The sequence below is a fragment of the Chlorocebus sabaeus genome, chromosome 5 (assembly GCF_047675955.1).
Source record: "Chlorocebus sabaeus isolate Y175 chromosome 5, mChlSab1.0.hap1, whole genome shotgun sequence".
Taxonomy (NCBI): Eukaryota; Metazoa; Chordata; class Mammalia; order Primates; family Cercopithecidae; genus Chlorocebus; species Chlorocebus sabaeus.
In genome coordinates this window covers 75,046,696-75,071,200 of record NC_132908.1, presented here as the reverse complement: position 1 = coordinate 75,071,200, position 24,505 = coordinate 75,046,696, and the positions used below count along the sequence as shown (strand labels likewise).

Genomic DNA, 24,505 nt, shown 5'->3' with positions numbered 1-24,505 from the left:
AAGTACCCATTAAGGCACCATATACCAGTCATACCAACTTGAGCAGGGCCAGGGGACTTGGCTTCCAATTCTCCTCGGGATATGTCCATTCCTACATTACTTAACACTTTCTACCATGAGCCATAATCTGTATGGGTAAATGTTATCTCTACAGTAGACAGTAATCAATGTCCACAGGAAGTGCACGTTTGCCCAGAGTCAAGATGTGGTAAGAAGTAAACCTTTTGCACGCATCTGGATAGACACATCTGAATAAATGCTATTTTCCTTATGGCATTTGGTCTACAGGACATCGAATAGCCATGTTTCACAATACATCACTGAAGCGGGAGGGAAAAAGTTGATGTGGTTCTAGTTGATCGAGAAAGAATCATTTATGCTGTGGAGACACGACCAGTCCATTAGGACTCAAGGAACCCAAGAATGAGACCTACCATTTCAAACCCGAGATGAGAAAGGTGCTTTAAAAAGTCTAGGAGCAGCAGTAGCCACCACCATGGGGTTGAGTTACAGAGAAGATATGTAAGTGAAATTGTTAACATGCTGCCCCAAAGTGAGGCAAGATTTTGCAGGTTAAATAAACACTCTTCAGAATGTTAAGATAATTATGGCTTTGGGGGATTCCATTTCAGACACAGCAAAGGAATGAGCTGAGTGGAATGTTATGTAAAGGGAAATACTTTCCAATCCCTCCTGGAAGCAGAACGTCACACCATCTGGGGCATTTCTCAACTAAGCTGCAAGAATTCATACTATCTGGAAATACTCTGAAATTCAATAGAAAGGGCCTAAGGACCCACAGACTTCTAAGAAACTTCTTAGTCTTTGCTGGCGTTCAGCTGTCTTTTCTCCCAGAAAAGGGAGAAAAATACTGTAGAATTCTAAGTTTGACTCCTGCTTAAACAGCTAGAGGTGGTTTTCTGAAATCATGGATGGCAGCATACACTGAACATAGCAATTCCCTTCAACAGCTACCTCACTCCAGGTAAGGTCAAATCTACTTCAGCAATCCACCAAGGCCACAGCTGCCCAAAATGCAGCATGTGTGCCACTAGCAAAACTCAACATGATTTTAGGTAGCATCCAAGGAGTTTAAAAAAAATTATTCATATCCGGACGGGCGCAGGGGCTCATGCCTGTAATCCCAGCACTTTGGGAGGCTGAGGTGGGTGGATCACTTGAGGTCAGGAGTTTGAGACCAGCTTAGCCAACATAGTGAAACACCGTCTCTACTAAAAATACAAAAACTAACCAGGCGTGATGGCACATGACCGTAATCCCAGCTACTTGGAAGGCTGAGGCGGGAGGCTGAGGCAGGAGAATCACTTGAACCCAGGAGGCAGAGCTTGCAGTGAGCCAAGATCGCGCCACTGCACTCCAGCCTGGGAGACAGAGTGAGACTCCATCTCAAAAAAAAAAAAAAAAAAAAAAAAATTTATATACCAGCACTTTGGGAGGCCAAGACAGGCAAATCATGAGGTCAGGAGCTTGAGACCATCCTGGCCAACATGGTGAAACCATCTCTACTAAAATACAAAAAATTAGTTGGGCGTGGTGGCACATGCTTATAGTCCCAGCTACATAGGAGGCTAAGGCAGGGGAATCACTTGAACCTGGGAGGTGGAGGTGGAGGTTACAGTGAGCCGAGATCACGCCACTGCACTCCAGCCTGGTGACAGAGCAAGACTCCATCTCAAAAATATATATATATATATATATATATATATATATTTATATGCTGTAATGTAATGGAAATTATATCATCATCCTCTCAAAATCAATTTCTCAAATATTCCTGTAAAGGATTTCTTAAAATTGGTACCAATAAACATTAAATAATAGTAAACTGATGCAGTAATTTTGCAAAAATGACCATATAATTGGCTTAAGTTTGAGAAAGCGACACTGAAAGATACGCAATACGAAGTGCATCTTTTAGAAAGAACGGACGAACATGAGCGATTTTCTTTCACATGAGACACCCTCAGAAAATGTTAGTCATTCTATTGACAGAATGAGAAACATGACTCCCAGTTAAAGAGTATCTTTTGCGTGATATGTTCATAAGAGAATTCTTTTGTTTAGTGCAATTCTCGCAGGTCAGAGAGGTACGTGACAGATAAGATGGCATGACAGGGAAAACTCACTTTGTCACCTTTGTCTGTCTCTCATTATGTGTGTGGCCCTGAGGAAGGTGAATAAACCCCTCTGAGCCACAGCTGCGTCCCCTGTACGAGGGAATGATAATGTCCACCTTGTTTGACAGCCACAAGAATTAGAGAAAATATATAAAAAGCCTAGCATCAGCCTTGACAGAGATGGTGCCTAAAAGAGGGTATTTCCTTTTTCCTCAAATGCTCATTCCACTTTGGGGATATGGTACCCACCAATAATTGAGAGATAAAAAACACATATACATTGTCTTCCACATTTATAAGATACTTATGTATTATTTCTGTTGCCCTTATTCAATATGCCTGGTAGAGAATGTCCTGAATAAATATTCAAGTAAAGAGAACAAATAAAACAAGAGAAATATCAACACAAAAAATCAATATCAGCTTGGGTAGCCAATGACCATCAGCTGTGCTTCTAAATTTGAAAGGACCTTCACATGTCGAGAATTTGACAGACACCATCAAGTATTAAAATAATAATTAACTGGGAGTGGATTCTGCTGTCAAGATAACCTAGCCACATTTAATTAATTTTTTTTTTTATTTCAGTTGGAATAGAGAAAATAATCCAAAACAATTACCCGGAGTGGAGTGCAGCACTGGCTGTGTCCCCTGGAGACCACCAGGAATTTTTCATTTCATGCACCATTTGCAACTTCTTAGAGTGAATTCCAGAACATCAGTACATACACTTAACAGAAAATGGAAATACTCTTGTTTTTGCCATTTCCTTAAATTTTTGCCTCATGTCCATTACCTTGATTATATTTTCCCATCCCATCATCAGCAGTCCCAACAGCAAAATCTCAACCTCACTGATTCTAAAAGGGGGGAAATGTAAAATAGAAGTCCTTCCACATGCTCTCCAAGATGGTTTTCTAGGGAAAATGCATCCGTTTGATAATTGTGTCCCAACGGCACTTAGTGCAATGGGCATGATATCTGACATGCAGGTCTGATTTCCTGGTGTTGCAGTTCTGGTTGTTTTTAAATTTTTCTCCTGCCCTTTACATTCAGCACTTGATTGCCTGTGTTCCGGCTTCCTGGGGACATTTAATAAAATGGACAATCAACTGTAAGTGCAATAAGGACGGGGGCTGGTGGGGAAAGTAAGAAAAAGTAACTTCAACTACACTCATGACCTACTAGCCTCACTTGAACATAGTGCCCTTGGATGGAAAAGATGTCAATTAACCCAAGTCTCTCTTGGCAAATTCCCATTTGTTCTAATAAATGTATCACAGTCTCGTCCTAAAGAAATTCAATAGTGATATGAAAGACATTTGATAGGCCAGAGTAGAATTTAGCAAACTCCAAAAGAGAAAGTGACTATGATTCATACAAATAGAAGAAGGGAAAGAGCTAGCAGATGAGGAAGGTCAGGGTGGCATTATTTAAACAGGGAATAGGTTCTTTCTGTGACCCTCAGCTTCTCATGCCCAAAATGGATTACGTCTTAATAATGGGCCCAAAACCCCTGAAGGACAGAGATGGTATCTGAAGTCACCCTGTGCTCTCACACCTAGAATTATGCTTGGCATACAACAGAATTTTGTTGAATTACAAAATCCCCCCAAAATAGCAAGATACCACTGGCGAAATCTCCCGGCATGTTTGATCATACTAAGTTCACAGTTGTCTCTTTAAAACACTGCATAAAATCAGTACTTTTTTAAAAAAACCCCGAGTCCCTCCCTCTGTTAATATTATCCACAACACAGTCATTTAGGTACCATTTGCTTAATTTAAGGACCATCTGTGTTTATAAAATTACACTGGAAACTAACTCATCTACACTTCTTAGCTTAGCCTCACCCTTTGCAAAAACTTCCGCTAAGTGGGGTTGCTCTTCTGATTTTAGGTTTTAAAAAATGATTATACGTTAAGATAATAGACTATTTGTCTTGGTGAACTGTGGGAAACTCTGCTCTGTGGTTCACAGAACTCATGCAATTAGGTTGATCCGCAGTGCGAGTAATTAAGTGAAGGTCCATGCAGCCTTCGAACACATCCATGGCTAAGTAGTGAAAAGTATCCAGGAAACTTGAGTGAAGGGCTAGAGCTGGCAGTAAATTACTTGACAACGCCTAGGCAGAACACGTTTACTCTCAGAACTGAAAACTTTGCCTTTGACTATGCTTTCCTTGTGGGAGAATCTGGGTAGCCTCCACGCCAAGCAGTGCCTCATCCAGGGCCTGGCACAGGGGGGATGACTGGTATTTGTCAACAACGCTTCTATTAAAATAATACCTGGGCCTCCTGAATACATAAAACACATCCCTCAAAGCATTTTACTCACTTGGTAAGTGAGGAAAATAAAGGCAATAAACAAATAACGAGTCTTCCTGAAAATACATTAGCATTGCTACAAATTAACATTACATTTTGTAGGCATAAAGCAATACTAAGCAGCATTACAAGCCATTATTTATGAACTTCTGCAGTATCATGGATGCATAAATTCTGCAGAAAAATCATGGGAAGGGAACATTAATTTTTTAATAAATTTATAGAATAGTTTTAAGTACCAGGTGGTATCATTCACATCATGCAAAAAGAGTTTATTTAAATACACTTTATACAGTTTTAATGCAGGTAGGGGGCTTAAATAGGTGGTGGCAGAGGTGAACTTACATGAACAATAAGAAAAAAATTGTTTGGGGAATGTGCTTAAGCACATGGTCAAGTCACTCAAACAATAAAACATCTCATGCATTTTGTACATTTCCCTTGCCTATGACGACTCTTTCCTCTGTTTTGCCTAGAGATATATGGAGCTGTAATAGAGTTCAGAAGCCCCTGACAGCTGTGTGCTGCCATTCAGACCTGAAAGATTCCATGTTATGATAAAAATTAATGTACTCTGACATCCTCTGGGACTTTCTGGGCCCTGGGAATAGCTAATGAAGAAATACAACCTTGCTGGAGAATGGCACTTGGCTCCGGAGTTGAGGATTAATTCACATGTGGTAGTGGTGTGGTCCCCCTGTCACCAGCTGCACAGCAACCAGACCCCAGGGCCAATGGGAGCCAGTGCTGATTGGTTAGAATTATTTCCCAGGTCAGGAGAGGTCAAATAAGCAAAACGCTTTACAAAATAATTGAGCCCAACTTAGATTCAGCCTGTCACTTCTTAAACCAAAAATGAGTCACGCAACCCCTTGTCTCTTGTTGGCTTTGATCGTGGACCTGTAAGTTTTTCCCCAAGAAAAATGCTTCCTCAGGGACTGTACCAATAATGGGCATGTCCCAGGGAACTCTCCTTCAAGAGGGGCTCAGAAAGGGGGTTGGTGTTGAGCTTGGGGGAAGTACTGAAGCTCCCAATTTCAATGGACCTCCAACCCTACCTTCCAACAAGTTTACTGCAACCTCCCACCACCCACGATGTTCACAAATAAGGTATAATCACAATAATGTTCATAGCAGCATCATTTATAGTAGCCAAAATGTAGGAACAACAGAAATATCCACCAAGTGACAACCAGATAAACAGATATGGCACATCTACATAACAGAATACTTTTCAGCCATAAAAAGAAATGAAGTACTGATTTTTGCAATAGCACAGATGAACCTCTAGAACATTATGCTAAGTGAAAGCCCGTCACAAAATACCACGTGTTGTCCAATTCCACTCATATGAAATGTCCAGAATAGGCAAACAGGTAGAGACAGAAAGCAGACTGGTGATTGCCTTGGGGCTGGAGGAAGTAGGGAGGGAAAATAAATAATTGTCATGGGATTTCTTTTTGGGGTGAAATTGTTCTGGAATTCAAAAGTGGTAATGTGATGTAACTTCATGAATGTAGTAAATATCACTGAATTGTACAGCTTAAAATAATCAATTTTGGCTGGGCACAGTGGCTCATACCTGTAATCCCAGCACTTTGGGAGGCCGAGGCGGGCGGATCTAGAGGTGAGGAGTTCAACAGCAGCCTAACGAACATGGTGAAACCCCGTCTCTACTAAAAATACAAAAATTAGCCGGGCATGGTGGCAGGTGCCTGTAATCCCAGCTACTCAGTAGGCTGAGGCAGGAGAATTGCTTGAACTCAGGAGGCAGACGTTGCAGTAAGCCAAGATCGTGCCATCACACTCCAGCCTGGGCGACAGAGCAAGACTCTGTCTCAAAAAAAAAAAAAAAAAAAAAAACCACGGAATTTTATTGTATGTAAATTATGTCTCAATTAAAAAAAAAAAAAAATCCCTGGTCTCTGAGAAATCTTTCCCGACATTCTCAAAATGCATTAAGTTAGCCTTCAGCAGGGTTCCTCACCCTCTCCCTAAAGCAGCCTTAAGGTCTCTCTCCAGATTGTCCCCTAAAACTATACAAGACACAGTGAGTTCCATAAAAATAGGCTGCTCTTTTTTTAGACCATCAATGGGCTACACAAAGCTACGTAGCTCTAAACCAGAACATTATTTCAGCCTATTAGAATTTTACCATGTCAAGTTGAATTTATTCTCAATATCTGAATATTGGCTGTTATAAGAAATATTAGGTGCAAAATTTTTAAACTTGGTTTTTCTTAAAATATTCAGTCTTTTCCAATTTATTAATTTACTGTCTTCACTAAATGATTAAGGAAAATGTAGAAAAAAGTATTAGAAAAAAATCTTGCAAAAAATTTGAATATTTGAACTATTTCTGCATACACATATTTAACATTTTCCCTACAGAACCTCAATCATTCCCTTCAAAAAAAAATACAAGGCAGCTGGACATGGCTCATGCCTGTAATCCCAGTATTTTGGGAGGCAGAGGCAGGAGGACCACTTGATTCCAGAAGATGGAGACCAGCCTGGACAACATAAGGAGACCTCGTTTCTACAAAAATAAAAAGTAGCCGGCATGATGGTGCACCTCCTGAGTACTCAGGACGCTGAGTGGAAGGATCACTTGAACACAGGAGGCTGAGGCCATACTGAGCTGTGATCGTGCCACCGCACTCCAGCCTGGGTGACAGAGCCAGCCCTGTCTCAAAAACAAATAGCAAAGTGTTATTCTGATATACGAATTATAGTGTTAATTGAGGGGTAAAAGTGTATTCATTGATACAAATTTAATGTCCTCTTGGATTTGCTTTAAAAGCAAATGCCCAGTGTACACTCCAGAATAATCCCTTCTTTCCTTCCTCCAGTCCTTCCTTCCCCCTTTTCCTCCCTCCCTCCCTCTAACCCTCCTTGGGATGGTAAGAGAAAAACCAAGCTGGATTCATGGGCCAAGTTGGGAAATAGAACTGTAAACCACAGAAACTCAAATGCTTTTTCCAAGTCTTCCTTCTGTCCAGCCATTCATTCATCCATCCATCCACAATGCAGAACAGTTAAATCAGAATCCTGGGGGTGGCAACCAGACTGCACTGTTCAAGGATTCCCAGCTGATTCCACACACAGCCAGGCTGGGGAACCGCCTTGTCAGTTTCTAAGGAGTTCTCAGATCTGAGGTGGGAAATCAAGGCACTGCTGGTGCATTCCACTAAGATCCATTTCCCAAAGCTGTGTAATTTGTCACCTTACGCATAACTTGTACTTCTGAGACAACCGGAGACCTTTTTCTCCTTTCTGCTTTTGGTTATCAATTATTGCATAAAGTCAGCTCAAATGTCTTTTTTTTTTTTCTTTGAGACGGAGTCTCGCTCTGTTGCCCAGGCTGGAGTGCAGTGGCGCGATCTCGGCTCACTGCAAGCTCCGCCTCCCGGGTTCACGCCATTCTCCTGCCTCAGCCTCCCAAGTAGCTGGGACTACAGGCGCCCGCCACCTCGCCCGGCTAGTTTTTTGTATTTTTTTTAGTAGAGACGGGGTTTCACCGTGTTAGCCAGGATGGTCTCGATCTCCTGACCTTGTGATCCGACTGTCTCGGCCTCCCAAAGTACTGGGATTACAGGCTTAAGCCACCGCGCCCGGCCTCAAATGTCTTTTTGATGACCAGTCAGTGACTGAACTCCAACAGCAGTTTAAGCTTAAAAGTTAAACTGAGGAACTTTACCGCTAATTGAGAGGTCCTGTTTATGTTTTGCTGAATGACAAGGTATGGAATAGATTCTTCAAAAATGAAGAAAGCACTCGCAGTATTAAAAACACAGTGCAGTGACAAGTAGCTCAACTAAAAATATAATCTTCCTTGGGGATTTTCAGCCGGCTGCCACAGTGTAGCACCGCTGATGTATTCAAATGTATATTCAAGTTTTTAGGCTGACAAGAATTAGCTTCTCAAAAATTTACTGGGAAAAGATGGTTCCCATGTTATTAAAATGTGATTTCAGTGTGGTTTCGGCACAACTTCTCAACATGTCAATTATGTAAGTGTAGATTCCAAAGTGACAATGAGGGTGGTTAGGATGCTAAGAGGAGAAAAACCAAGCTGGATTCATGGGCCAAGCTGGGAAATATAATTGTAAACCACAGAAACTCAAACGCTTTTTCCAAGTCTTACATAAATCGAGAGTTCCCTGAGAGTAACCAAATGTTCAAACCCTGACGCCAGGGATTTGCTGCACTGATGTCTGTGTGGGTGGTCTTACTGCGGGTCAAAGAGCAGGCTTGACAGACTGGGCTCAGAGGTGTCGGCTCCCTGTTCAACCCAAGCAATGCCAGGTTGGCTTGGTCCCATGATCCATGACCACTCCAGGCAAGCCCTTACTCTTAACAGAAGCCCTCACTCTTAAGGTTCATAGATTCCTTGCAAGAAAACCTTTGGGTTATGTGCCTAAAATAACTATTGTTATAACTATGATTACATATAACTATGATTACTTTAAAAGTTGTTTCCCAAGATCTACAAATGTACAGCCTCCATGCCACCCAAAGAGGCATCAATTCAAGATCATATTGCCGAGAATCTGTATCTTAAAAGTTCAGTTCACCCAAGGGTACCATGTGTTGCCATTTTTGTTCTTCCCTCTTCTTCAGTTCCATCCTTCCTCTCTTCCATCCTTCCATCCATCTAGCCAGCCAGCAACCCATCCCCTTCCTTCTACTAGAAGGCAGTAAATGTAATAATTGCAAACGATGATAAAGATGATGACAATGATGGTTAAAATTTTAAGTGCACAGGTTAAAATGTACTAAGTGCTCATTAAGTATCAGGTATTACGCTTTATAAACATGTTATTGAATCCTCTCAACAACCCAGAGTGGTGTTACTCTCCTTTCCCATCTTTGCTGATGAAAGTGAGAATTAGAAAGATCAAGGACAGAGCGAAACTCCAACTCAAAAAAAAAAAAAAAAAAAAAAAAAGAAAAAGAAAATAAAAAGAAAAGAAAAAGTAAGTTGTGGCAGATATTCCAAGCTAAGACCAAGATGTGTTAGCCAAAGTTTCTGCTCCTCTGGTTCTCAGTTTAATGAAGTAAAATAAATAAAGAAAAAAGCATCCCCAAAGTATTCCATGTACAATGATTGGGTGTGTTGCTGATGGTCCCAAAACTCATCAATTCAACTGTGGTGCCCAGATAAGAGCAGACACAAGGAAGGGTCTGTAGAGGACAAGACACAAGCAATCCATGAATCCAGCTTGGTTTTTCTCCTCTTGCCATCCTAACCACTCTCATTGTCACTTTGGAATCTATACTTACATCATTGACATGATGATTGACATGATGATGGACAAGTGGGAGAGGAGCCACACAAGCAAAGTCTCAGAGTCAGGATCCACAACATGAGGAGCACAGTAGAGAGGCCCGGGTTGGGGAAGACATGGTCACAGGTGACAGGGGAGAAAGGATCAGATTCCGAAGGCCCAGGTGGGCCACAGCAGGAAGTGTAGCTATGTGCAGGTCAGACAGCAGGACATTGCCATACAGGACAGGGTCAGGGCTGGGTTTGCATTTGACAGTGATCACGCCATCAATTTGGAGGTGTAAAAAGCAAAACGACCCCTTGGTCTTCTTCTGTCTACTTGATAAGCATCATTTTGAAGACAAATAGAAAGAAGGGGGAAATGGACAGTGACATATGCAGTAAATGTATAAAAATGACACAAATGAGAGTCAACAGCTGCCGTTTCAGCTTAAACGGACTCCGTGAAGAAGCACCCTCTTGAATGGGTGGAAAATAGTCTGAGTACCTTAACTGAGGGGATGAGAATCTCTTCTGAGTTTAACCTCCTTTACACATATTTCAGCAAAACGATTTCCCTTTGGTGATAGAAAATTGGCTGAAAGGCCAGGAATGGTGGCTCACGCCTGCAATCCCAGCACTTTGGGAGGTCGAGGTGGGCGGATCGCCTGAGGTCAGGAGTTGGAGACCAGCCTGGCATAGTGAAACTCATCTACTAAAAATACAAATTAGCCGGGCATGGTGGCACATGCCTGTAATCCAGCTACTTGGGAGGCTGAGGCAAGAGAATTGCTTCAACTCGGGAGGTAGAGGTTGCAGTGAGCCAAGATTGCACCACTGCACTCCAGCCTGGGTGACACAGCGAGACTCCATCTCAAAAAAACAAACAAAAAAAAAACAAAAAAAAAAAAAAAAAAGAAAACAAAACGGAAAATTCACTGAAAGAAGCATCTCCTCCAACCTTGAACTGACCTTTGTAATTGTCCCACTAGGCAGCGGCTGTCCATCATCTATTTTACTCATGGGACAAATCTCCTTTAGAAACAATGTGTTCTACATGGTACATTTCCCAAATGAGACACATTTTTCTGATTCTCCAAGCTACTATCTAAGCTGAGTTCAACAGAAGAAGAGATTTTGGACTAAGTTCTAGCCTTACTATGTACCAGCTAGCATGAACTTGAAGTTCTTAATTTCTTAATCTGTAAAATGTGGTTAATCACTGCACCAGACTGAACCATTAAACACTGCCATTCTTCTGCCATTTTTTAACCCACCCTTAGAGTCCTTATAACGATAAAATGGAATGGTATATGTAAGTGCTTAGCGGTACATGACACATGATAAATAGCTGATAAATATTAGCAATGATTATCATCATTACATGGTTCCATACTCCAATTAGGGCTTCAGTATCTTCATTATTTAAACAGTACTTAGTTACTTTATTGACCTGCTTCCCCGTATGGTAATATTTCCAAAGCTCAGCAAAGCACACTGTTCCACTCAAACTCTTTCCTCTTCTCTCAGCCCTTAAATATCATGGGGGAGTTTCTTCAAATAATTCAAATTAGGCACACAACATCGACTCTCAACACTTAATTACCTTGACCAAACCTAACATAACCCATTTTCTAAGAAAAACGGAATATATTTCCCATGATGAAAAAGGGTGCTATTAAAATGAGTTTCACTTCAAGGGTCTGTGGGCTACCGTCCAACGAGTAGTAAACCACAGCGGCCAGGCCAGATACCAAATCCAAGCCACTTCCTGTTCTTTGTAAATAAAGTTTTATTCAGTCACAGCCACACCCAGTTGCTTATGTGTTGTCTCAGGTTACTTTTATATTACAATAGTCTCGTGTAACACTCAATGTATTCAACAATGATAGTTGCCACAAAGACCGTGTAGCTGATAAGAGCAAAAATATTTACTATCTGATTATTTGCAGAAAAACTTTGCCGATGAATGTCTAGTCCAGTGCTTTACATAATCATTATTTAATACCAGCAATAATTAACATTCTTTTCTATAGCTAAAGGCAGGACACCAGCTTGCATATGCACTGGTGGGACTGTGAGGAGTAGGAAAAGACAACCACGGGGTAATTTTATCTACCCTCCAAAGCGTGGTTTTTACTCTTTCTCGAAGGGAAGGTTTTTTGTCTTCAATTTCCATATATCAGTTTGATTTCATGAAACATGATAGTGATAGTTAAACCTAGGATTCTGTTGGGAAATCAAAAATGTTTATTCTGTGAACACTGGTGTGGTTAATTCAAATACATTTCCATTTATGTCTTGGCAGTGATAACTTTTAATATGGCAAAAGGGCTGAGTTTTTTTTTTCCCCGACAAATGTCATGCTAAGTGACCCCTAATTAATGTAATAATTATTCTCTCCATCAGGGGTGGGGTTTTGAAGGTTGGCATCATAAAAAGTTATCAAAAAACTGCTAAGCATCACAACTACTGCAAGAAAGAAATAAAGTACAGGAGATATGAGAAGGCATAAGCTTTATTTCCAATGTCTAGCCAAGTTCCTGGCACTGTTGTGAGTGCTGAATAAATGATGAGGCGAGGGAAAAAAAAGTTTTTAAGGAGGGGAGAAAGGAAGCAGATGAAGTGGTCTGGAGTGCCACCGTACTTAAGGATTCCTAGTATTTGCAGTGTGTCCTGGTGTACCTCACTTATCCAGAGCAGGCTGCTTTTACGGCAACTCATCTGAAAAAGATGCCTAAAATCAAGAGGAACAGACATAGTCATGTCAAACAAAATGGAATCTAAGCACTTATTCCAAAAGAAAACTGTGAAGCATCCTCGGGTCCATGGTTTTCCATCAGTGTCAATCAAGAATAACAAAAGAGCAGAAAAAAAAAATACTCAGTAGAGTAATGAAGTACTTTATGATCCTCAGTGGAACATCACTACAGTAACAATAAATTCTCTTGGCTCTTGTCGCCCTAGAGCTTGCAGGCAATGTGAAGTTCATTTCCCTTCTCTTGGTTGCCAGGCATTGCAGAGATCATTCCTGGACCCAATTTTCCTTTCTTACTTCTCTTCCTTCTTTCTTCCCTTCTCTTTCTTTTTCCTTTTCAAGATAGGTTCTGGCTCTGTTGCCCAGGCTGAAGTGCAGTAGCATGATCACGGCACCCTCCACCACGCTGGCTCAAGTGATCCTTCCTGCTCAGCCTCCCAAGCACCTGGGACTACAGGCGTGCACCACCACATCCGACTAATTTCTGTAATTTTTGTAGACAGAAAGTTTTGCCAAGTTACCGAGGCTGGTCTCAAACTCCCGAGCTCAAGCAACCTGCCTGCCTTGGTCTCCCAAAGTGCTGGGATAACAGGCATGAGCCACCACATCTGTCGTCTCATTTTAAACTACTGTGAAAGCCCTTATGAGACCCACACTTCCTCTCTGAGCACATCTATCCCCTTTTCCTGTTTAATTAGCTTTTTCTTATTTCTATCTTAAACTCTATATATTCTCGGAAACCTTTCTTAGATCATTTTAGGATCAACATGAGAAACAAATGCATATTACCAATAGTCCCAGGTTCCATAAAGTAAGATGTGTCTGGTAATTTCATGTATTCTGGCTATTTTCAATAATCAACAACCTGCAAAGCACTGTGAAAATCCACATTACACAGACTTGGAAAGTGAGGCTGCGATTTTCAGTAGTTTGCCCAAAGCGACACAGCCATTAAGTGGTAGAGCTGAAAGTTTCAGTTGACCCCCAACACCTATGTTCTTTACAGTACTCCAGGACATATAGGTCCTTGCCCAGGGGTAGCATATGATGGCCCCCAGCCAATCCGGCCCATTGTCTGTTCTGTAAAGTTTTATTGGAACACCGCCATGATCGTCCATTTGCATGCTATCTATGGCTGCTTTCAGGCTAGCATAGCAGAAGCAAGCAGTTGCAACAGAGATCTTAATTGCTTGAAAATTCTAAAATGTTTACTCTCTGGCCTCTTACAAAAAGTTTACCTACCTCTGCCCTTCATGGTCCTACTTTGATGTTTTGGGGAAGAGAGTGTATCATCTATTTCAGAAATATTTTTCAAAGTATTATATAAAAAGATTGAATGCTGAAAAAGTTTCAGAAGGCAAAAATTTACTTAGGAGGGAAGCATGCTTCTTCCCTGATGTTTCTAGATACACTAAGTATTTCACAGCATGATTTCTTAAAGCCTTAGGATGGAAAACGTATGGGACAGAAAAAATTTAACTTGTAGGCTTTTCAAAATTTTCCTTAAAAAATCATAATTAAGAGCTAGATTTAGAGCATTCATTACAGCAAAAAACTGCCTTTGTTTTTCTTTTCTTTGGGTTTTCATACTGTGTAGAGAAGCAAAGCAACGTGATCTTCTGTTAGGCAAACCAAAAATGGATTTCTCATGTTGAGCCAAGAGTAATGCAGATATGTTGGCTAAAACATTATTCTTAAAACTGAGCTAGGGAGAAAAAGAAAGATTAATATGTAATTTACACGTTGGTCTTCAGGGTAATTTATCCCACAAAATTTGGAATTTATTTATAATTTATAGCCCACCCACTTCCATAGATGGATTTCAGACAGCAAAATTTGGAATATGAATCCAAGAATATCATATCTGGGATTAGTAGCTTCAACTTCTGAAAGTAATTTAGCAGAAAATGAAAATAAATAATCTTGTTAAAGATTTTTTTTTCCTCTCAAATGTTTAAGAAGTAAAGCAAGGATAGAAAACCGTTATTTTAACCTTTTAAATTAAAAAAAAACCCACTGTTCTATATTATCTTCCAAGTGAGACACAGCTTAAGTATAATTTCTTTAAATTATACTGGAGACAGAAAGTTCAGAAGAGACATAAAAATCCATGATCAAAAATGCAGTTCTAAAAACGTTTGGACTTGGGTATTTTAATATGAATTTCTTATCAATTCCAGGAAGAATCAAAACCGTTGGTCAGTATTATACAAGCTGACCGGTAACTAAAAACTAATAAATATCTCAGGGGAGGTCACCAACTTTTTAAGTTCCAGGACTGCAATTCAGTTGTCTATTTTATCAGGCACATATGGAACTATAAACCATTTTTTGAAAAATTTTGTAATAGACAGACAGGGTCTCACGATGTTGCCCAGGCTGGTCTCACATTTCTGAGCTCAAGCAATCCTTTCACCTTGGCCTCCCATAGTGTTGGGATTATAGGCATGAACCATTGTGCCCAGCCATAAACCGTTTTTTGAAGAAGAAAAAGTATTACAGATTACTTCTCTCAAGGAGCTGTTAACTCTTCTAGGCCCTGTTGAAAATATGAACTTTTCAGTAAACTAAGCAGCTACCACTAGGAAGGAAAATGTGCAAAGCCACCATAAAAACATACTGTTGTTTATCAGTCCATTACAGAAAACCCCAATATTTGGTCTGAGTTATTAGAAAGGGATGCAGCTCTTCATACTCCTATGGACACCACCGCTGCCAGGCAGTGGCAAGTCTGGCTCCTCTCCAGGGATGCAGTTTAAACAAAAATATCCCTCCCAAGCCAGTTTGGGTGGAACTTACCACAGGCTTTAGTTTGGAACTTTCCAGTAATGCCCAAAATAATTCGACCCGAGACACACCGGCCAATGACCGCAGCTAACTCTAAGGAGAACTATCTGGAAGCGGGCTGAGGCTTCCTGGGCTGACCACCCAGAAAACTGAGTGGAGAATAACAGAATCAATGAATGAAAACAGGAGTGGGTAAACAGAGAATGGGCAGAGGAGTGAGGAGGTCAGGACATGCCGGGCCTGAAGAAAACTGGCTTTGGCGATCGAGCCTGTGTGTCCTCTTGGACGATTACACCACTGCCTCTGAAGTATTCTTACGAAAACATTAATCACCAAGTTGATTGAGTCTCTTGAGTTATCTACCCTTTCACAGGAAACTCAGGAGACAGAAGAGTATGTTACAAGATACCACAGAGATGCAATCATCAAAGTACAGACTGCAGAAATCTCTAGAGCACAGGTTTCCAAATTTTTTGGCACCAGGGACTGGTTTTCTGGAAGACAATTTTTCCGCAGACTCACTGGAGTGGGGTGGTTTTGGGACAATTCAAGCACATGACATTTATTGTGTACTTTATTTCTACTATTATTATGTTGTAATATATACTGAAATAGTTATCTAACTCACCATCATGTACGATCAGTGGGAGCCCTGAGCTTGTTTTCCTGGAAGTAGATGATCCCATCTTGAAGGTGATGGGAGACAGTCACAGATCATCAGGCATTAGATTCTCATAAGGAGCACGCAACCCAGATCCCCACCCAGATCCCTCGCATGTGCAACTCACAATAGGCTTCGTGCTCCTATGAGACTAACACTGTTGCTGACCTGACAGGAGGCGGATCTGAGGCAGTAATGAGAATGACGGAGAGTGGCTCTAAGCACAGATGCAGCTTCATTTGATCGCCCACCACTTACTCCCTGCCATGCCACCCAGTTCCTAACAGGCCACGGTTCCGCTATTGGTTTGTGGCCTAGAGGTCAGGGACCCCTGCTCTAGAGAACACCCTGGTCCCTTAAATATGTTGCATTAAAAGAAATATTTTTAAGGAAAAAAAAAAAGGAGAGAAAACCTAAAGATTAAAAACGCATAGACCTTATTTGAATCCTGATTCAAACAAACTAAACTAAGAGAAAGACGGAGGCAGGAAAAGAGGAGGAAAATAGAAATTTTTGTTTTACATTGTTTTTTTACCCACTAAATTTTGCAGCCAATTGAGACAGAGTCTCACTCTGTCCCCCAGGCTGGAGGACAGTGGCATGATCTCGGTTCACTGCAACCTCTGCCCACCCCAGAGTTCAAGCAATCCCCGTGCCTCAGTAGCTGGGACTTCAGGTATGCATCACCATGCCCGGCTAATTTTTGTGTTTTTAGTACAGGTGGGGTTTCACCCATGTTGGCCAGGCCGGTCTCGAACTCCTGGCCTGAAGCGATCCACCCGCCGCAGCCTCCCCAAGTGCTGGGATTACACAGGTGAGCCACCGTGCCCGGCCGCAGTAATTTCTTACACGGCAATACATAACCAATACAGAAACCCACAGTGAAAATTCTATGACTGAAGTGTGAGAAGTAACAAAAAGTCATTTTGCATTCAGACAGATTTCGGTTCAAATTCTGGATCTTCTACTTGCTCAAGTTGACAAAGTGTCTTGGGCTCTCTGCACTGCAACCTTGTAATTTGTAAAGTAGGGATAATCATAGTTAAGCATCCAGAATTCTTACAACAAATTAAAGACAGAATACATGTATATAAGAGCTTAGTACATTGCCTTGCACAAAACTAACAACAAGTTGGCTAGCAGCTATTGTTTACATAGTCATGGTTATGGTTAGGAGGGCTCCCTCTACAATAGCCTCCTTTGCACCCTCTCCTCCCAGCACCCAGAATAAAAAGAAGATGTCTAGGAACAGGCTGATTTCCACCTCCTGCAGAAGGCAGATGGAGGATGGTTCCACAGTACAATGAGCCACTTTTCTCACTCGTGTTTGTACGAAGCATCTGTTTCTACCTTTTTGGCTCTAAGACTTCACAATATGCTGCCTATCCCAGTGTGCAGAAACACTTGAGCTGGAGCATGGACCAAGGGAGTACACACAGGAACTCACAGCCTGATAATACTCTGATGTGATCGCATACAGGCTTTGAAACGGTATATTAAATAAGAGCACCCACATGGAATTTAAATTTAAGGGTTTTTTTTTTTTTTTCCTCTCCACAATGCAACGGCGTGAAAGGAGATTGGTTCTGAACTGGCAGCCTTTCTTTCATTTGTCATTATGTTTTACACACAAGGAAATGTTAATGTCTGAAGATGGGGCGTGATAAGAATAGAGTTACATGTGTTTCTTTGGCAGCCTAGTCACCAGCACTTAAATTCACTTCTGACAGTTCTCAGAATCGAAAGACCTGCAAGTACTAAACTGTCATCTGCCTGTCCATGAGAGATTTCACTTTGGCAGCATTTCCAAAGTAAAATCTCTCGCTTTCTTTATGCATATTTTCACCACCACTATATTTCTCCAAGCCATGTAAAATCCTGTACTCTCGTGGGACAGACACAAAGAGGTTTGTGCTACAGAGGTCTCTAAATGGAAAATCACCCTTGTTTCTCAACCTAGAAGTATTTTCTAAAAACTGAAAGTCCTGTGCTAAAATCTGGGATTAGGGCAAAAATGGGTGAGAGTTTCCTCCAAGATGTTGAGGTGGCTGATTACAAAAGGCACTTCAACTTCATGATTTCCCAACTACTTAATGGTTAAAAACTAATGGTCCAGTTAAGATGTGGAAGATGATCCTATTATGTAACAGTTGGCTCACTTCAGCAAAGCTGCTTGCTTCCAACACGTTCTGACAGAGGAACTGGAGCAAGTCATTCAGTGGCAGTGAATGTGAGATCTCGCATGCTATCAGGGAAAGAACAAGAGGCAGACTGGAGTGAAATACCACGCCTGTCACCTAACCTGCAAAGTGACCCTGCAAAAGACCCTCACACTCTCTGGGTCTATTTCTATCACATTTAAAATGAAAGACAGGGCCGGGCACAGTGGCTCATGCCTGTAATTCCAGTAGTTTGGGAGGCCGAGGCAGATGGACCACTTGACGTCAGGAATTGACTAGCCAGGACAACAAGGTGAAAGCTCATCTCTACAGAAAATACAAAAATTAGCTGTTTGGGGTGGCATGCACCTGTAATCCCAGCTACTCTGGAGGATGAGGCATGAGAATCGCTTGAACCCGGGGGCCAGAGGTTGCAGTGAACAGAGATTGCACCAGCGCACTTCAGCCTGGGCAACAGAGCAAGACCCTGTCTCAAAATATAAATAAAAAATAAAATGAAAGACAGTACAACATAGTGGTCAAGTTGGAGCCCTGGAGAGGCTAAATCAGCCCCTCTAACTACATCCCACATGCCTTGGATAAATTACATATCCTCTCTAGCCTCACTTTCCTTATCTGTATAGTAGAGATATTAATAGCATCTACTCCCAAGGATTGCTTTGAGAATTGAATCACAACATACATGCAAAGTATTTTCCATGTATGGCTCATCATCAGCCCTCAGTAAATGAGCTGCTACCTTTGCTGTTCTTGTCATCATCATTCCCTCCCAAACCACCACAGACAGATGAGTTTGAGGAGTCAGCCGTCCATCACAGATGACAACTGAGGTGATAGCTTGCGTGGGGTTACTGTGGCTTCCAGGACCACCACTCTCTTCCCAGAGCCCAGAAGAATGCCTGGGGCTTTAGAGGTGCTCCTGAAATGTATGTGAAGTGAAGGAGCAGGTGGATAAATGAATGATGAAGCAATCAGTGAACAATTGTCTTGAATGCTAGTATTACAGCCTGTTGAGGTGCCTCTTGATAGTTCTGGCAAGGGGTGGCAGCTGCTAACAGCCAAGCACTGCAAAGGACACAAACAGGAAGTCTCTCTCACATCTGGCTGGCTGGGGGATGTCATTTCACTGTTACTACAAGACACCTTGGGGTCTGCACTTAGGGGATGTTGCAACTCTCACTAAGACTCTGACTCTAATGTAGACCTCAAGGACTTGGGATAGTTGCTAACTCCAGCAAGAGCCTTAGAGAGTCAACTTTTTTTTCTGAAACAGAATTTTGCTCTTGTCACCCAGGCTAGACAGCATGGTTCAACCTCGGCTCACTGCAACCTCCACCTCCCGGGTTCAAGCAATTCTCCTGCCTCAGCCTCCCGAGTAGCTGGCATTATAAGCATGTGCCTCCACGCCTGGCTAATTTTATATTTTTAGTAGAGATGGGGTTTCACCATGTTGCCTAGGCTGGTCTCGAACTCCTGACCTCAGGTGATCCACCCACCTCGGCCTCTCAAAATGCTAGGATTACAGGCGTAAGCCACCACACCAGGCTGAGTACAAACCTTTTTTTTTTTTTTTTTTTTTTTTTGAGAGAGAGTCTCACTCTGTCACCAGGCTGGAGTGCAGTCTCGCCATGTCGGCTCACTGCAACCTCTGACTCCCAGGTTCAAGCGATTCTCCTGCCTTAGCCTCCCAAGTAGCTAGGACTAGAGGTGTGCACCACTACACCCAGCTAAGTTTTTTTATCTTTAGTACAGAAGGGGTTTCACCATGTTGGCCAGGATGGTCTTGATCTCTTGACCTTGTGATCCTCCCGCCTTGGTCTCGTAAAGTGCTGGGATAACAGGCATGAGACACTGGACCCAGCTGAGAGCAAACTTTTTAAGTCTAATAAAGTAGAGTGGCTGGGCATGGTGGCTCATGTCTGTAATCCCAGCACTTTGGGAGGTCGAGGCGGGTGGATCACCTGAGGTCTGGAGTTCAAGACCAGTCTGACCAATATAGTGAAACCCTTTCTCTACTAAAAATACAAAAATTAGCAGGCCATGGCGGCAGGCACCTGTAGTCCCAGCCACTCATGAGGCTGGGACAGAAAAATTGCTTGAGCCTGGAACAAGATGTTGCAGTGAAGCGAGATCGTGTCCAACCTGGGTGACAGAGCAATGCAAAGAGGATTGGATACTACACAAAAGCGTGGAGTCAGCTCCCCACGGGCCATTTCAATATCTGGTTTAAGATCCCTTCCCTCACGTCCTTCATCTGCTTGGAACACTGCAGAACTAATGTTCCCAACAGAGCCTAGCAAACGCAAAGGCAGCTTGTCATTTACGAGAGCTCTCCACATTCAGTGGTTCTGGTGCCTCTTGTGTAATTATCTTATCCTTGGCACCACCTGTGCTATTATTCACTTAATCCTCATGTTTGAATCAAGTCACTGAAAAAAAACAAATGAAGTTCTTTATTAATGAAATTCAAACCTCTATGTTAAATGAGAAACCAGGATTGCCTGCCCTAAATATGAGTAAAAATAAACACCTGGAAACAAAGTATTGTAATTATTGTAGCTTGCCATGATCGCTTTCCTTAGCTCAGGGTTTCAGGGTTTGAGGCCTCCTGTCTGTCTCTCTGTCTCCCCACCCGCTTCCGCTTCTCTCCCTCTTTCCTACAACCTTCCCTGTTAGAAAGGGATGCCAGCATATGATAGCATCAAAATATGCTAGGCCCTAACTAAGGCTTTCTCTAACTGGAATTTTGAAAGACTGAAAAGAATGAAGAAAAAAAAAAAAAGTGAATGTGAGTTCATGTTTTTTGGAATCACGTCGATGTACGACATCAAATCCTTGAAGGTTTTAGAAACTGGAGGTCTTTTGGGTGCTTGGATTGTAAACATCCCTGCCATACTAGATAACTGAGTTTACTTGGTCCTGAACAGAATTAAAATATACTCTTACTCGATTCTGAAATGCACTGCAAAAATCTTATAATCAGGATGCATCTTACAATTGCCAAGCTTTTATTAGCCACTTTTACTAGTGCTTTAATAGCGTCTTCTCCTTTTGTATCTGGGAAGCCGTTATTAGATTGATGACACATCTCATAATGAGGGTGACTGTGAGTCAAGAAAATATGGTTCACCTTAACAGGACCAATATAAATGAGCCTCCGGTTTGGACGCCAAGACAACACAACAGCCTTGCGTTCTCCCAATTGTGTTCATCTGATAAAGACATTACAATAGCAAGAAATTATGATCTATAACCCTCCACTGGAACACTCACACATTCTTGGCCTTGAATGCTTCAGCAAAATGCTGCACGCTACGGAGCAGAGCGAGGTCCAGGGCCATTGCTTCTACCTTGGCTTTATGCTGGAATGAGAGAAAATAAAAAGAAATGATAAATAACAGCAAGTTTAGTTCATGGTATCAAGTTACAGTAAATGTGTTATGGAACATGTCGGAATTCCCCTGTTTAATATAAGACGCCCAGAGAGAATATAAATCATAGGAATGAATGGAAGAACAGGGCTTTTACTGCCAAGTTCGGGGAGGATGTGAGGCTGCGATTCTGCTAAACCTACAGGCTGTGGGGCCGGAGTGGGGGAGCACGGGTTGTGCTGTGTTTCAGCCGCACAAAAGAGGCTACAGAGGAGCTTTGGGCTAACGTTATCTCCTCTCAACCTGCATCCTAAAAAGCTGTAAGGAGGGGAACACACGACAAGGCCTGGATCATGGAAAGATGCAGTGGACAATATCTTAATTTCAAAAGCTGCCATCCAGGTTGTGAAATATCTCCACTAAACCTGCATCAAAAAGCAAAGACAACTCCTTTATACAAGTTACAAAAGCAGAAAGACTCGTTTATACCAATAGACTCTGACAGACTGAGATCCCAAAGAGAACCCTGACTTAGCAAACCCAGAAAACTCTATCAGTAGGTGGAGTACATGCTGGTGATAGGAATACTAACGGTAATAATGGCTACTGTGTATTCAGGGCCTGCCGGGGGCTGGGCGTTTGCATACCATCTCACTTAAGGCTCCTAACAACTCAAAGACAATGTTCTCTCCATTTGACAAGGCAGCATCTTACAAGACATCACAGAGACAAGAAGTTGAGTACAAGAACTGACCCCCAGTCAGTCTGATGCAGAAGCCCAAGTTCTCTCCTGACAAGAAAGCAGGAGAACTGGAGAGGTCAGAATTTGAAGCAATGGAGTTCCGTTGGCCATGTTCTTCATGGCATCATTCTGCAAGGACAGATATCTGGGTTGCCCCTCCCACTGGCCTTGTGTGTAGGGGCCACTCCATACTTTTAAATCTGGGTGCGCTTCGGAGTGCGAGATTAAATACTATCACTTCTTAGACCTAGCTCCTTGAAAGGACAAAAAGCCACCTGCCTATTCAAATAAGAAGAATCCTGTAAAACAAATTGTTGGCTTGGGATTTCTGGTCTAGACTGTGACGTTTAACTAAGATTGAGGAGGATAACATGATACCTATAAGGCTATGAAGGGGGATGCAAATGGCACTGCTGAGAACATCCTCTACCCTAAGTGTCCTGTTCAGGGATGGACAGGAGTTGGGATGAGATGTGCAGTGTATTTGCAGCCAGTTTATCTTGGCCGCCAAGTCCTGGGCTCTAACCCAAGTCCTAAGCTTTGAGCTGTGAACATCAGGCAGTGACGGCTGGAAAACACACTCACTCTGGACCATTTCACAGTGCTGAGTCTCAGTTTCCTTATCTGTAAAAGATGACTATTACTATCCTTACAAACCTAGGAGGAGATCACATGTTCATAAGCACCTAACATCCTGTCTGGAACTGAAGCTGTCTAATTAATTTAACCAGCAGAGAAGATGTCTCTTGTGCCAAAGTCTTGCCCTAATGCTACTCGGCAAGAAATGGCAGTCTGTGTGCGCTTTAGTCTAGCACAGTGGATAGACGGATGCCAATGATGTCCAAAGATCCCCCTTGAAGGCCACATCAGACCAGATTACTGAAGTAGGGATCCTAAAGAATCCAAGTCATGCCTGCTAACAAAGCCCTGCCGGTTTTTTCTTGTTTTTTTGGGTTTTTTTGAGATGGACTCTCACTCTGTTGCCCAGGCTGGAGTGTAGTGGCGTGATCTTGGCTCACTGCCACCTCCACCTCCTGGGTTCAAGTGAATCTCCTGCCTCAGCCTCCCGAGTAGCTGGGACTACAGGTGCATGCCACCACATGCAGCTAATTTTTATATTTTTAGTAGAGACGTAGTTTCACCATGTTGACCAGGAAGGTCTCAATCTCTTGACCTCCTGATCCACCCACCCCGGCCTCCCAAAAATGCTGGGATTACAGGCGTGAGCCACCACACCCGGCACAAAGCCCAGTTTTAAGGAAAGGTGGTAGAAAGTGATTAAATTATGTCCCCAAACCCCAACAGCACATCAGTGGCAGAAGCAAATTGGCCAACACAGATTTAAATTCCTGGTCTTGGGGAACAGTGGCAGACGCCCAAATGTGTAGATTTTGGAAAGAGAAGGAGAAACATGAACCTGATCTAGGAAAAGGGGAAGATGCCAACACAGGGGTTGCTGGTTTCATAAGTTCAGGGAATAATAGAGCTGAAGGGTCTGCTGTAAGGTGAGGACACGTCCCTCCTTCTATAAAGAGGCAAACCGCCGCCAAGAAGAGTGAAAGCCCTTGAGTGAAGTCACACCCTGTGGAAGGTGTAAGCCCCAAATAAGGAGCTGAACCCCACAAGCTGTCTGAGTAACTCATATTTATCTGATGATTAAACATTTTTTCTAAGTGTAAAATGTGGCAATACCCCCCACCAAGATGAGGGGTATCATAAACACAACTACCTGACATTCAGAGTCAGCAAACAAAGTAACCTTTCATCCTCATCCTCATTCCTCTGGTCCCCACCTCCTTTTACTTGGAGCATGACACTCACTGCCACCTGCAGAATCTTACAGAAATGTGAATGTATCACAAGAGGAAAGGCAGCCATTCATTATGTTGTGGAGGGGGTGGTAAAGAAATTGTTCTGCTCAGCCAAGCCCCCAGGGAAAACCCCAAGGGATATGCAGGCTACAGATTATAAAAATGCATGTCTGTATTTCCCCTATAAAACAGGAAGAACATTCCCAGATGGTGACCCCACAGCAGTATTTCAACAAAAATGATAGCACGGCCAACTAGCCCATACAGTCTTCCTTATAAGTAACTTACAACTGCTAAGTTTCCTTTTTGTTCTCCCGCTTCCCTTCAAAATAAAGCACAGAGCTGCCACTACCAATAAGAAGAAAATCATAACATATGCCTCTAAGGGAAAAGGGGGTCACAAGCCATCAAGTAGTTCAACAGACTAATCCACAAGCTGTGGGTTACTAGGCTCCTGGGG

At 42.3% G+C, this 24,505-nt stretch overlaps 1 protein-coding gene across 4 annotated transcripts in view; it reads right to left on the bottom strand.

Annotated features, from left to right (window-relative positions):
- Positions 1-24,505, bottom strand: part of WWOX (WW domain containing oxidoreductase) — a 1,120,883-nt gene that overhangs the window by 806,799 nt on the left and 289,579 nt on the right. Inside the window, exon 6 of one of the 4 annotated variants that reach the window (XM_073015591.1) lies at positions 21,395-21,483. The exons of the other annotated variants lie outside the window; for them this stretch is intronic. Within the exon in view, the coding sequence (XP_072871692.1) occupies positions 21,395-21,483 (89 nt within the window). The remainder of the gene's footprint in view (positions 1-21,394; positions 21,484-24,505) is intronic. 4 annotated transcript variants of the gene reach the window in all.